The sequence below is a fragment of the Carya illinoinensis genome, chromosome 2, assembly GCF_018687715.1.
Source record: "Carya illinoinensis cultivar Pawnee chromosome 2, C.illinoinensisPawnee_v1, whole genome shotgun sequence".
NCBI lineage: Eukaryota > Viridiplantae > Streptophyta > Magnoliopsida > Fagales > Juglandaceae > Carya > Carya illinoinensis.
Genome location: NC_056753.1, coordinates 11,537,457 through 11,553,129, shown reverse-complemented (window position 1 = coordinate 11,553,129; position 15,673 = coordinate 11,537,457). Strand labels below are relative to the sequence as shown.

At 36.7% G+C, this 15,673-nt stretch overlaps 1 protein-coding gene across 3 annotated transcripts in view; it reads right to left on the bottom strand.

Annotated features, from left to right (window-relative positions):
* The window catches only part of LOC122300118 (calcium-transporting ATPase 9, plasma membrane-type-like), a 49,170-nt gene extending 37,709 nt beyond the window's left edge, over positions 1 to 11,461 (bottom strand). For 2 of the 3 annotated variants that reach the window (XM_043110531.1, XM_043110532.1), the window contains exons 1-3: positions 11,088 to 11,461; positions 753 to 869; positions 622 to 661 (exon numbers count right to left, since the gene is read on the bottom strand). In XM_043110531.1, the coding sequence (XP_042966465.1) occupies positions 622 to 661; positions 753 to 869; positions 11,088 to 11,300 (370 nt within the window). In that variant the 5' untranslated portion in view covers positions 11,301 to 11,461. Of the gene's footprint in view, positions 1 to 621; positions 662 to 752; positions 870 to 11,087 lie in introns of those variants that run through there. The other variant, XM_043110533.1, reaches the window with a different exon arrangement.
* Positions 11,462 to 15,673: the final 4,212 nt, after the last annotated feature.

Genomic DNA, 15,673 nt, shown 5'->3' with positions numbered 1-15,673 from the left:
ACATAGGAAGATATTAGAGTGGTCAGAGGGAATGAAATGAAGGAGGCAACAAGTACACGATTGACTCAAAAGAAAAGGTGGATTCATTTTCAGTCATATAATCAGCTGTAAAGTCGGCACATATATTGCACAAAAGGTATTCCCTCTCCCATATATTTCCTCAAGCCTAGGTGTTTGGTAATGATTATGTTGTTTTACTTGCAGGATTGGCTCCTCGGCATGCTTCCGATATATGTGATTTCAACTTTTACTTACATAAACCTTATGCGTTCATGATATTCATGTCATTTTCTTACATTGATAGTTGTCGTCTTGGGTTTTAACTTATTGATATTTCATTAAAATATTGCTGTGGTAGTCCCATCACAGTTTTGCCCCTCAGAACAGTAGACTTTGATACAAATATAGCTCAAAAGGGGTTACTTTGAGGAGGGACTGGTGTAGCCCGAGGAATAGATCAGTGGGGGCTTGTCCCCATTAAATTTATAACCTTTGTAAATTTGATTTTTATTATATTTGGTTTACAGAGTTTCTCATTCTTTATAAGCTATGATATGAATGATATGTAGTATCTATTCCAAACGGGAAGGGGGTCACAAGAATATTCAGAGAGTGATATACCAATTTCCCTTTCTCCAGCCAATCTGAAAAGTAATGCTGCCTAATACAAGAAGTAATCATTAATTAGAAATAAGAAAACAAATCTAATTAAAACACCAAACAGAAACATTTGTTAGCATTAAAAACATTACTCTTATGACTTGTGCATGGGATCTAATCATCCTTCTTCTATGCTCTTTATCTTCTTCCTTTACTAAGTCCAAAGTGTACCGAAATCTACGAGAAGCATTTAGTACTAGAGTTGCTTTCTGTGAAGAATAAAAGTTCTTTCAGTCATATCTCAAGCAAAAGACAGCAAAATAGAGAAATTTTAGGAATGGCAGAGTTCATGATGATCTACTCATGTCTTCATGTATTACGCACAAAATATCAAGATAGACCACTAGTCACATGAATGAGCAAGCAATATCATATATAACACCAAAAAAGAAAAAAGAAAAACTATCTTACCATAAGCAAAAAGAAAGACAATGGTAAACCAAAAAACCGTAGGAAAATGGATTGAAAGATTAAAATGGAACCGAGTTCTAATCCACCCACAAGCTAGCCCAATGCTTGCTCATAATGAGAACTTCGTACTTATACTAGACTACAGTGCTTAGGTGAAGGCCAAATACTTAAACATTAAAATTAATTTAAACATCTGATATTCATTTCCAGGATTTTACCACCAGGTTAAGAATAATACTTAATACTTAGAGAAACAACATTTTGCACTCCAACTACCATCCTTTGGAAATTTGAACAGTTGATCACAATTCGACCACGAAGATTGTGCCACGTATAGTTTTCATTGATAATAATAGTCAAATCTAAAATGAGGGTTCAAATATATTCTTCAATTCCATATTATTTACTTGATAATATGATATTGTATAAAATGTGAGAACCCCAGCAAAGACCTTAGAAGAACATATAAGAACATATCACTTAGTGCCAATATGATCTTTTATAAATCCTCTAGGAAATCTTTTATACTTGAGGGTAGGATAGTAGGGACAACTGTATTGGTATCAAGCGAGGGGACATATCATTTATCATGGCAATTTAATCTTAACTTTTATTGGAAACCTTATCAAGCATGCATATAATTTTAGGGTATGAAAGAATCTAATCATGAAAAGAACTTAGAGTTTCAGCCATACCAGGGGACACCACTTGTCCTTCATGCATAAAAGTCTCTTAGGTTCTTAAGAGAAGCAATGATAAGAGGAAGAGGAAGGGGTTTCAATTAAGGCAAGAAAAGGATGCCAGTTGGTGCCCATGCATGAAAGGGATCAGTAAACTTTTTAGGTTCTGCATTAGAGTACTAATGAAAGATAGAGGAGGAGCTATAAATAAGGTCATTAATGGCTGGCACCGCATACAAAAGGAAAGTGGAAGGGCAAAGGTCATTTTTTAGCATTTTTTCTTTCATTCTTCTCCTCTCCATCTCGCCCAAAAACTAGAGGGTAGTTCCCTAATGTTTCTTTCCATCCAAATACCATTTCTATGCAACCATAGAAGGAAGAATCAAAAATATTTTTGGCCAAGACTGGCATAGGAAGAAGTTCAAACCGTAGTCTCCTTTTTTTCACACACACAAATACCAAATGAAGTTGTTGGCAGTTTCAAGTTGTAGGAACCAAAGGTGGTGTTGTGATTGTGTTATAAGAATCATGGAAATGGTTGAGTGGTTTTATACTTAATTAGCCACCATTTGAGGAAGCACAAGCTTGGGTGCCACACACTTTTCGGCCATTAGGGTTTGTTTGAGTGAAACCACATTTGTCATACACACACACACTTGGCCAATAGGGTTTCACACATGGATAAGAAAGATTGATACCATTCAGGCTTAGGGTATTCTCTTGACATGTGCTTATGTGTTCATGAGCACCATGAGAAGGGCATAGAACAAGCAAGAAAAGTCATGAGTAGATAAAAGGGACTTATAGCCAATTAGGTTTAGGAAGTCTAAACCATATTGATTAGTTTTAGGCTTCATTTATTTTCATAACTATTATCATCCCATCTCATCTAATTATTATAAATTTCTCAAAATTCAATGTAAAATAAATTAAACAATTCAACTATTTCAAATCTTAAAATAAAAATAATATTAAAAAATATATTATAATAATATTTTATTCAACTTTTAACTTTTATTTCAACTTATCGAGACCTTTGATTTCAAGATACTATTGTTTTAACATACATGACTTTCAGCTTGCTTGATCATTGAATACATTTGAAGCTTTGAATACGTAGCATTGGGCGAGCAAGACGAGAAGCAAACAAGGAATAGACGCACTTAGTATCGGACGAGCAACGTGTGAAGCGAGCAGGGAAATGGGCGAGCAAGATAGTAGGCGAACAGGGGGACAGGTGAACAAGAAGCAAGCAAGATGATCATACAAGTCCAAGCTTGTGCTCGGAATAATACGTTTCCCCACGCCTTAATGTAAGTCCGGTCTAGTACTTGGAATACGTTTCCCATGCCTTGCTGTAAGTCCGACCCAATGCTCAGGGACGTACGAGGTACCGCGACACGGATCTAATTGGAGAATTTTTTCATGAGTTTTATTTATTTTTTGAATCAAAGAAACTTTATACTCATTCATTGATAACTTCTCTGTTACAAAGTTTTTCCTTTTCTATACAATCAGATATACAGCTTGGCACTTCTTCCATCCAAACTAATTCAGTATCTAATTGTATTGCTTCCTTAGCTAGCCTATGTGCTAATACATTTGCTTCCCTGGGAACAAACTGGATCTTCCATCCTTGGTATAGCTGGAGCATTTTTTTAATATCTTGAATCACACTGCCATATAAAGGGAAATTAGAGCTCTCCTCTTTGACTGCTTTCACAATCAACTGTGCATCTCCTTCAAAAATGACTCTGCCGAAGCCAAGGTCTTTACACAGTTCCATAGCTCTCCACAAAGCCAAACTTTCTGCAATAGCTGGACTAGGTACATTTGATTTCTGACCACAGCACATAGTTAGAGCTTCCCCCATCTCATCCCTTATTGCTATCCCAAGACCACACTTTTTCTGTTTCTGATCAAAGCCAGCATCCCAATTTGCCTTAACCCAACCTCTTATTGGTTTCAACCATCTCTGCTGTCTTCTGCTCTCCCTGCAATGACTATTCTGTTCTGCCACAGTTCGAGCCATTTGAAATTGTCTCAACTGCTCACTTGCTGTTGTTCTAAGCTGGTTTGGAGAGATAAACTTGTTTTCAAACACCAATTGGTTCCTTCTGTACCAGATACTCCTCATGGTCATTGCTACCTCTTCCATTTCCACCTTAGTTAGAGCCAATGATAGTTTTTCTAACAACTCTATTAGACTTGATTCATCTGTGTTCCACTTCTGCACTTTTGAGCAGGACTCTGACCACACATCATTGGATGCCTCACATTGCCACAACACATGCATAACCGACTCCTTCTGAACCTTGCAAACTGGGCACCACTCGCTTTCCACTATTTTTTTGGTTTTGAGATTGCTCTTTGTGGCTAGGAAGTTGTTACCTGCTCTCCATAGGAAGATCTTCACCTTCTCTGGAATGTCTAGTTTCCATATTTTGCCCCATCCCTGATCAGCATTGAACTCGACAGAGGCCTCCCCTTTGCTCCTTCTTCTCCTATCCATCTCCAGAAAGTATGCACTTCTCACTGAAAATTGACCCTTTTCTGAAGGACCCCAAACCATCCTATCTTCACTCCCCATTTTGCTCACTGGTAGACTTAGTATCTGTTCCACTTCACTGTCTACAAATATTTCTCGAATCAGCTCTTCATTCCATCTCTTCTCTTCTTCCACCATAAGTTCTTTCACTCTTGCTTCCTTTTGCAACCTCTTTATTGGAGATTGAACTTTAAAGCTGGTTGGAACATTGAGCCACTTATCTTTCCATATCTTAATACTCTCCCCATTCCCAACTCTCCATCTCATTCCATCTTTGACTATCTCAGATGCCTTCCATATACTCTTCCATATGAAGGAAGGGCAACTTCCCAACTTAGCTTTTAAAAAGGAGGAGTCTCTAAAATACTTCTGCTTGTAGATCTGAGCCACTAAGCTTGAGGGATTTGATAGCATTCTCCACCCTTGCTTGGCTAGCAATGCCAAGTTAAAGCATTCAATGTTCCTAAAACCAATCCCTCCTTTTATTTTCTGCTGCCCCAATCTATCCCAACTCCCCCAATGCATCCCTTTCCCATCTTTCTGATTGCCCCACCAGAACTTGGCTAGAAGGCTGTTAAGTTCAGAACAAAGCCTTTTTGGAAACAAGAAAACACTCATGGTGTAAGTTGGGACAGCTTGTAACACTGCCTTGATGAGAATCTCTTTCCCTGCTGCAGAGAGAAAAGAGTTTTTCCAGTTTGTCACCTTCCTCCAAACTCTCTCTTTTATGCTCCTGAAAGTGAGGTATTTAGATCTACCTACGACTGCAGGTAAGCCCAAATATTTCTCATAAGATCCTATCATCACGGCTCCTCCTGCATTCCTTATAAGGGTTTGATCACTCATTTTTGTATTGGAGCTAAAGAAAACTGCTGATTTTTCTTTATTAAGGACCTGGCCTGATGCTTTTTCATAAATCTGCAACATATTCTGAAATCTGTTCCACTCCTCGACTGTTGCCTTTCCAAATAACACGCAATCGTCTGCAAACAGTAGATGGTTGATTCTACATCCTCCTCTAGCCACATTAACACCCCTTATGACCCCATGCTCACTTGAGAAATTAAGCAAGGATGAGAGGCCTTCAGCACATAACAGGAAGAGATAAGGAGACAAAGGGTCTCCTTGTCTCAACCCTCTTGATGGGTAGAATATAGGCCCTGGCTGACCATTCACCATGACTGAATAAGAGACTGTTCTTACACACCTCATGATAAGCTCAGTCCATTTTGGGCAAAACCCCATTTTCTCCATAACAGCCTTTAGAAACTCCCATTCTACTCGATCATACGCCTTTGACATGTCTAGCTTAATAGCCATTGTTCCAACTCTCCCCTTCTTTCTAGCTTTCATTGAGTGCAATAATTCATAAGCTATCATGATGTTATCAGTTATCAGTCTACCCGGTATGAATGCACTCTGATTTTGAGAGATAACTACATGCAGAAATTTCTTCATCCTATTGGCCACTACTTTAGACATGATTTTATATGCCACATTACAAAGACTAATAGGCCTATATTCATTCACATATATGGGGCTCTTAATCTTGGGAATTAAAACAATGAAAGTGTGATTAAGGGAAGGAGCAAAAGGATTACCATTTAGCCAAGAGAGCACTGCCTTACTGACTTCATCACCAATCACAGGCCAATGCTTTTGGTAGAAACAGGCTCCAAAGCCATCAGGTCCTGGGGATTTGAAGGGTGCCATTTGTTTTATGGCCTCCTCTATCTCCTGTCTTGTAAACTCCCTTGATAATCCTTCATTCATTTGGTTGGTGACTCTAGGTTCCATGTGAGCAATGCACCTGTCAATATCATCAGTTTTTGGCTTTGTAGTAGTGAAAACCTTCCCAAAATGCTCATTGAAAGCTGACTCTATTTCATCTTGATTGGACCAGCACCTTCCATCTTCCCCCCTTACTTCCACTATTTTGTTTTTTGCTTGTCTTTGAGTGGCACAGCAGTGGAAAAATCTCGTGTTTCTGTCCCCTAGATGGTACCAATTCTGTTTAGCTCGCTGCCTCCATTTCATATCCTTCTGTTCTAGTAGTCTTTCCAATTCAATCTGAAGGTTCTTGATTGCTATCACATTTCCTCTACTTTCATTCACTTGTAGCAGTCTCAGTTCTCTTGTTTTCTTCTCAATTTCCTTCTCTGAGTCTGAGCTCTTACATCTGTTCCATCTCATCAAGGCTACCTTGCTGTTTTCTAGATGATCCTGCAGATCAGAATCTCTCTCTTGTATCCATACTTTTTTTAACACATCACTGCACTCTTCTTCTAAGCCCCAGCTAGCTTCATATCTAAAGACCCTCTTTCTCCTCATCCCTTTATTCCTATTCTGATACATACACCATAATAAAGGTCTATGATCAGAACATCTTGCTGCCAGTACCTCTACCCAACTTTCCTGAAACAGAGATTTCCATTTTGCATTAACTACAGATCTGTCAAGTCTTTCTTTAGTGAATGTCTCGTCTTCATGCTTATTGCTCCAGGTAAACTTATCCCCCCTCCATCCCAGATCATACAATCCACCATCTTCCAAGGCATCTCTAAAAACTGCCATTTGATTTTCCAGCCTTTGCCTTCCTCCCTCCTTCTCATCTTGAGATACTATCTCATTAAAATCCCCAATGACTCCCCAACCTAAGTTTCTTTCAGGTTTAAGCAAGGAAAAAAACTTCCATGAGTCACCTCTCTTACTGCCATCTGGTTCTCCATAATACCCAGTTAATAACCAAATTTCCTTCCCCCTCTCATCAGTAATCCACAAACTAATATGTCGTTGAGAGTAATTTGCCACTTCAGCTGTGACATTATGGTCCCACCACATAATTAGTCCACCCTTTTTCCCCACTGGTTCCACTACAAAGAAACCCACCCCTTTCATCCTTCTTTTTACTTTTTCTGCTTTTCTTTTATTCATCTTAGTTTCCATTAAGAAAACTAAGTTGGGCCTCTTCTCCTCCACCAATTGGTAAAGGTCCTGAACTGTCCAAGGGTTCCCAAGCCCTTGGCAGTTCCAACTAAGGGTTTTCATTGATGTAGGTGGGGCTGCAAAGCAGCCTCCACCTTTTCTATGGTTGATTTCCCTTCCATCCCCTCTTTCTTTCCCTCCTCATATTTTCTCACTTTTTTCTCCCTCCCTTTTTTATCTTTATTGCTTTTCCCTTTCTTTTCCTGTGGACTAATCAGTTGCTTAAACTCTTCATCTATTACTCCTCGTGCTTTTCTCTTCCAGGATCCCACCCCTTTACCAACCACCTCCACTTCTGAAACTTCTACTTCAAGATGTTTCCCATTCAGTTCATCTACCTCTATTCCCTCCTCCCCCTGGACTAGCACTTCAGTAAGCCCATCCCCAGCCTCATTGCTCTCTACCTGATAATTGATTATGGCTTCCTTACCCCCTTCCTTCACCAGATTGACTACTATTCTCTGTTTTTCTATCCTTGTTTCATGTGTTTCACTTTCATATTGTACCTCTTCTGTCACCATCCTCTTATAACTCTCTCCCTCCCACCTTGACTTCTCTTTATAAGGTTTCGAATACCCTGTCTTTAACTCAGCTCTAAGCCAGGTTCCAAATTGGTCTCTACTCCCATCAGATTTTTCCATACAAAGCCCTTTATTATGGATTATACATCCACATTGAAAGCATAGATAAGGTAGTTTTTCATACCTTAGGGTATCCAGTGTTTAATGCCCTTGACTGAGATTGTTCTTCCCCTTGCTATTGGTTTTGTCAAATCCATAACAAGCAGGACCCTTAGATAACAGCCCCATCCACTACCATCCACCTAAGTCTCCACCTCAATCACCTCACCGATTGTATTTCCAATCCGCTGTCCTTCCCCTTCATTCATACATACTAGAGGCATGTCAAGCATCTGCACCCACAACCTTTCCTTCGTGAAATCCATCCTCTGAGGAGGTATGTCACCATTCAGTGGCATTAGGACAAACATATAGTTGTCAAAAAGCCACGGCCTCCCATCCATAATCCTCATTTTGTCTGCCTCATTTGCAAATTGTATTACAAACGTGTTAGATCCTACTTCTTGGAACCTTGCTTTCTGGCTTATCCTCCATACCTTCCCCATGGTCTTTTCCACCACCGTGGCACTCAGCTTCCTCTCCATCCAGATTTTGCCTACTATACTGCGCTCTGCCTTATGGCGCAGCTCCTCTGGTACTTCTTCCCCCACTGCTATATCACAGGTTTCTTCCTCCGTGAGACGCAACTTCCTCCACTGCTCCTCTATATCATTCATTTCCACTGCAACCACCGTGAATACTCGGCGATTTCTATCTCAGAAAGCGTTTCTTGCTCACCGGAAAAGTTTTCCTAGCTCAGTAACCATTTCCTGCTTCTCTCACCACCCTACAACGTACCTTCACTCCACCTCCCACTACCCGATTCTGTTAGAATCTGGAGTGGACCCCACACTCCACCTCGTTTCCTCATAGAGAAAGGAGAGGAGACTTGCTTTTTAATTGTTCCTTTTCATGAGTTTTATTAGATATAAATAAAGTCGCATATTAATCTGTATATTAATATTAATTCTTTCATATTTAAAATTTAAATTAATATTATTTTTAATAAAATTTATATTTTAACTAATTATAATAAATTAATAATGCACAAATATACTTACAATTAACTTTTTCTTTTCTCATTTCACCGACGCCACATCGTTTCGCGAGAAAAATGGTAGAAGTCAGAAACGGTCACAGACTTCACCACCTTCGCACTCCAACTCGAACCGACCACGACTAGGCGTCAGAAGCGTTTTCGACGCATGTCTTACATTCACAGAGGCAGATCAAAAGGACCAACCGCGACGAATGAACTCGTTCCTCTTTGGCCGAACGTCTCGCGCTCATGACAGGAGCATCATTACCTGCCTTTGTCCCTTCTCCAATCCTATGTAAACGTAGACTGAAGGATGCCAACCGACAGAGGGACCTATCACACGACTGTGCAAGGAATTCGAGAAGGCTTTGTTTCCCACTCTTCTCTTTTCGCCAGCTATATCATCTATCCTCTTCTTCACTTGTTTTGGAAAAGTTGTTGCTCCAGTTTACCAAGTTCTCTCTGTCAAAACTGTTCTAAAGTTCCTTCTCTTTTCTTCATCAGTTATATCATCCGCCTTTCTCACTTTGTTTCTGAAGACTCTTCTTCCAGTTTATTAAGCTCTTCCTCTTTCTCTCTTTTGTTCCAAGGCTCCCTCTCGACAACCATCTTTTCTTAATTTCCGAACACATACATACATATCTAAACTCCTTAGAACATCATTTTATTGAGAAGATAATCTCTCGGGCATGGCAGTTTCAATTCCGAGCAATACTTCCGATCATTCTTGGTAGTGTCGATTCTAAGCGAAGTCGCCGTCAAGCTGAGTAGTCTTGACTTTCGATCAAAGTTTCCGTGAACAGTAGTTGAGGACTTTCCGATCGAAGTTCCAAGCGAACTTAGTAGTCTTGGCTTGAACTTTTCCGATCCATATTTCCGGCAACATTAGCAGTTGAGGTAAGTTATCTCCATGACGATGTTTATGAATGTGTGTCGATCCAAATGATTGTAAGTTTAACTTTCTGCCCAGCTTACAGCTTGTATATTTTTTTCTTGACACCGGTGTAAGCTGCATCGTACATGTATTCCACATCATAACATTCCTCGTACATGTCCCACTATAGTTTTGCTCCTCGAAACAGTAGATTATTTCGCAGTTCAAGGTGGCTACTATACGAGCAAGAGGACCTGGCGCCACCCAAAGAATAAAAAGGGACTGGCCCTGCATCGGCCATCTGTTACTTTAGTTTTCTTTTTATGTATCCCTGAGTGGTGCCTTTGTAATCTGTTAGAAACATTATGGGTTGTAATAACGTCGAAGTTGTGGATTTCCGACGACTTTGGTGACTTATGGATGGCACTTGATACTAAAAAGCCATAGATTGGTGACTGTCTTTTCTTTCCGCTGCGACTTCGTTACACTTGCTCTGTTAACTCTTTTCCGTGCACCTCACTACACTTGCATCTCTTACCTCTATCCTTTTATAAGGCTTCTTAAACCCAATCATAAAACTCAATTCCCACTAATAAACAACCCTAGTAAAACTTAAAACGTACGATCCACCCACCCACGCCCACCATAAGATTGTAGCACCATCTAGGGTATAGAATCTATAGATCACAATCTCCCCAATCAAATTACAACTGAAATTCCATTGAACCATTCAAAAAGCCCAGTTCCACGTACTATACAACCAATGTAAGGCTTAGCATGAAATACATGCCTTCTATGTCTAACCACGGGATCCGAATCTACCCACAGGATTTTCTTGAAAATATTAAAGATAGTTTTTAGAGATTTTTTTAATGCAATAGGTCCCTGTGGATATAGTATATTTGAATTTACAAAGTTTTTAAAATGTATTTTCAATGGTATTTATGAAAGTGACCGTTTTGTAGAATCTGTTTTTAAGGTTTTTGTTGAAGTTATTTTATCATGGAAATGAAGGCAAACGATTAGATGGAAACATTTGATCTAACAATGCAATCTCTATATAACACCAAAATACACCTTGCATGCACAAGAACACAAAGAAAACATGAATACATGCACATTTTAGGTAAACATGCATCCGACACACCATAAATATATAGATGCAAATTTAAATGCAAATAATTGCACCTATTTATGTATGAATGTATCATGCTGTCAAATGTAATGTGAGGTGATAAGATTTTTTTTAATAAATTGAGTTATTGATTACCCTCCATCGCTTGAGCGTTTCGCGGGGTGCATTCTTGGTATGGGCAATATTGAAGGGATCAGACGACGGTTTCTCAATCTCTTCATCATCAAAGGTCTTGTTGGAGCGAGGGCCCGCTTCCTCATCATGGTGGTGGTGGTCTTGGTGTACGGAGGCGGTAGAGAGTGGCGGCAACAGGCTATTGGTGGAAGAATTGGAGCCACTCGACGCCATTGAAATCACCTCAACAACTCCAGCATGGGGAAGAAACTTTTGCAAGAGAGATGCACAACCCTCAGCACAGAAATCTATTACGGCTGTTTCGGGCCATATAACCAATAATGGAAAAATAGTATTTTTCGGAATCAGAGCAAAAATGATTGAGAGGCAGAGGATTCCGTCACCCTTTAGGAGTTGCGACAAAAAAGGGGTTCGTTTCTTGTTAATATATATGAATCTATGAATTCTAATTTTTTGCGGTGGGTACTGGGTAGCGTGAATCGGGGAATTGATAAGAAATCAAATACCGCAAGAGAAGCATCAAGCAAAACAGAAAGCACGAAAAGATCGGAAGAAGAATATTTGCAATTTGAGGTACATAAAATTTAATTAAAAAAAAGAAGAAAATGATGTAAAAAATATCGTCCAATACGGTAGAAGGCTGCAATTGAAAAATAAACTTTGTTTTTGAAAGGCTGCAATTTTTTTAATGCTCTCTGATTCACTGTACCAAGTACCGCAAAAAATTAAAAATCATAGATTCATATATATATATACACATTATATTATATATATAAAAAAGAAACGAACCCGTTTTTGGTGACGGAATCCTCTACCCTTCTATCATTTTGCTCTGAATCGGATAAAAAACTCTCTTTCCATTTTTGGTAGTATGGCCAAAACCATAATAAATTTCAGTGTGAGAGTTGTGCCATCTCTCTTGTGAAAGTTTCTTCCCCATGCTGGAGTTGTTCAGGTTATTTCAATGGCCTCGAATGGCTCCAATTCTTCCGCCAATAGCTTGCTGCTGCCACTCACCACCACCATGACGAGGAGGCGGACTCTCACTCGTGCAAGAGTACCTTTGTTGATGACAAGATTGAGATCCCGTCGTCTATTTCCATGGACATTGCCAACACCAAGGATGCGTCCATCGAGACTCTCAAGCGATATTGGGTAATCCATAACTAAATTTAATTAAAAAAAAAAAAAAGCAAATCTTATCACCTCACATTAAATTTGACACTATGAATACATTCATACATAAATACATCACGTCTACACATATACAGTACTAGTGGCTATGCAATTGAATCAGTCCATTGAAATGCGCATCATATGAATAGACATTATCTATTAATACGCGCACATAGGGCTGAAAGACCAAATTTATCATGTTTATCAACGAATGGTATGTGCAATTGTTTGCAGTTAAATTTGCATCTATTTATGGTGCGTCGGATGCATGTTTACCTAAAATGTGCATGTGTTCATGTTTTCGTTGTGTTCTTGTGCATGCAAAGTGTATTTTGGTGTTATATTGAGATTGCATTCTTAGATTATATGAATATATATATGTGCCCTCGAAAGGTTTGTGAACAAAATCATATATAAATATATATATGTATATGTATATTGGTTTCCATGTAATAAACGTAACACCAGCTTGGTTTGAAGTTAATTATAAAGGTGATATTCTTATATTTTTAGTATTCTATAAATTAATATTATTGAAAGCAAGGAGAGTAAGGATCATATAGTTTGACATACATTTCATCGTCTAATGGTTCAACTCGTAAAGATATATGTATGTACGTAGTCTTATATCTTAGTATGCCGTGCATGTGCACTAATTACCGTTAGAAATGGCTTTGCTCAAATATAATTGAAAAAATCTATTCATTTCTATTTTTTGATCATCCTCGATCTCTTTATCCCATGATGTATAATATTTACCCTACATTATGCATAATATTTTCCTATCTGGAATTAAGAGCATTCACATTGGCTTGGCCAAATTTTACATAATTTGGCTCAAAAATCCTTCACATTGGATTGGGCAAGTCTAAAATAATTTAGACTTTTGCTACAGTGGTTGGCTAAAGATGGAAAACCACTACTCATTCATCAAACATTAAAATATTAATTTATCATTCCAAACAAATAAATTAAATTAATTAGAATATAATTAACATTTAACATTTAGAATATAATTATTATTAACATTTAATAATATTTTTTTAATATTAATTTAATTAGAATATAATTATTATTAACATTTAATAATACTTTTTTAATATTAATTTAATTATAATATAATAATATTAATGTAATATAATATAATTATTATTATTAACATTTAATAATACTTTTTTTAATATTAATCTAATTAGAATATAATTATTATTAACATTTAATTGGTAGAATTACAAAATGTGAGAAAATAAATTAAATAAAAAATTTATTAATTTAATAATATTTTATTATTATATAGAGAATAAATGGTTAATCCAATGTGGGGATTGAATTTTGATAGAGTAAGAAAATGTAAAAAAGTATTGATATTGATCAAATTTAAAGATAAATTTAGCCAAACCAATGCTAATGCTCTAAAATTACTGCAGCTTATTAACCTCCGCGTAAGTGTTTTGGATATCTCTGTCGGCCTTTATGCCGCAGATCGAGTACTGCGGGGCTCAAGAAAATGTACTGGAGTTGATGACTTCGACAGGAGATCATTGGAAGTTAAGAGCTGGAGCAGTTCCCCACAAGCATCTCCGGAACAAAGGTTTGCTGATATGGAGAGCTCAATTCATGAGGCTGTTCTTCATTGCAAGAGATCAACAGGTTTGCTGATGCTTTATATCTTTCTTTTTTTCTTTTTCTTTTTATTTATTTATTATTATTATTTTTTCCTTTTTGGCTCCCTCAAACAGATAATTCTTAGTAATTTAACGTGCCTGACGGTGATCGTATCAGTTTGTTTATTTTCCAACAAGTGATATATGTATGTACGTAGTCTTATATCTTAGTATGGCGTGCATGTGCATTATGCAGCTTAATTACCGTTAGAAATGGTTTTGCTCAAATCTAATTGAAAAAAATCTATATTCATTATCAATTGAAATTAATTGATAATGAATATTATAGATTAATTACTTTGTAAATTGAAATTAACATACCATCCACAGAGACCTATTGCATTAAAAAAATCTCTAAAAACTATCTATAATATTTTCAAGAAAATCACGTGGCCGGCTGGTAGATTTGGCCCTATTTGGATTCATATTTGATTGCAACTCATCTGTCTCATCATTACGTACAACTTTGTCAAATTTTCACATAAAATATGATAAACAATTTAATTTTTTCAAATCTCAAAACAATAATAATATTAAAAAATAATATTGTAACAATATTTTGTTTAATTTTCATCTTAACCCATTTCATTTTAACACACTATACAAACCTAACCTTGGATCCTGCAGTTAGACATAGAAGGCATGTATTTTTTGCTAAGCGCCCCACATTGGTTGAATCGTCCTATGGAATTTCATTGTCACTTGTAATTTGATTGGGGAGATTGTGATACCCTAGATTGTGCTACAATCTTATAGTGGCCTGGGTGGGTGGATCCTAAAGGCATGCATGTACATGTTAAGTTTTACAAGCGTTGTTTATTAGGGGGAATTGAGTTTTATGAATGGGTTTAAGAGGTCTAATAAAAAATGGTTTACAGTTATAGAATGTGCAAGTGCATGAAAAAAATTGAGTTTTATGAATTTCAAACATAGAGCATGAAATCAAATTTATGAAATGATATTTGCAGTCATAAAATGTGTAAGTATTGTGCATTCTTTTTTAAAAAAATAAGTAAATATGAGATCCATATAAAAAAAAAATTAAATTTTTAATGACAAACCACACTTATTTCAAAAGAAACTAATTATGAATGTATTTATCAATACTCAAAAACTAATTATGGCAATAAAGACTTCTAAAGATTATTTCTAGACATTGTCTAAAATGAAAATTGATTTTTTTTTATCCTGAATCTTATCATTATTAATTATATAGTTAATATGTTACACTTCAAATATTGTTTTATTCATGTAGTTAACTAGTACTTATAAAAAAACTTAGAACATGTCATATTATCCGTGTTACTAGAGTTCATAAAATTTAGGGTGAAAATTAATATTATATTAGTACAAACTAGACGTTTGTAGATTTTGAGAAAAATAAATATATGAGTTTTCTTCCTTTGTAAAGAAAATAAGAAAATGGTTGAATTGCAGTATTAGTGCATGTTTGGATAGTGGTGGTCTCCCAATAAATTATTTTAAAAAGTTTTGTTATATACAGTCAGTACTTTTACGTATTCCTTATATATTCTATTGATGTGATTGGATAAAATAATTATTTTATATTAAAAAAATAACATAACTAATTGTATTAAAAGAATGCACAATAAATATACAAAAATTACTGCAAATAAAATTTTTATTTTTTAATCGGTGGTAAAAAACGTTTTAGAAGTTTTTATGGACTCTCTTAAAAGTTGTAAACCGATTGTGAGTTTATATGGATATAAAAAGTTGTTTGCA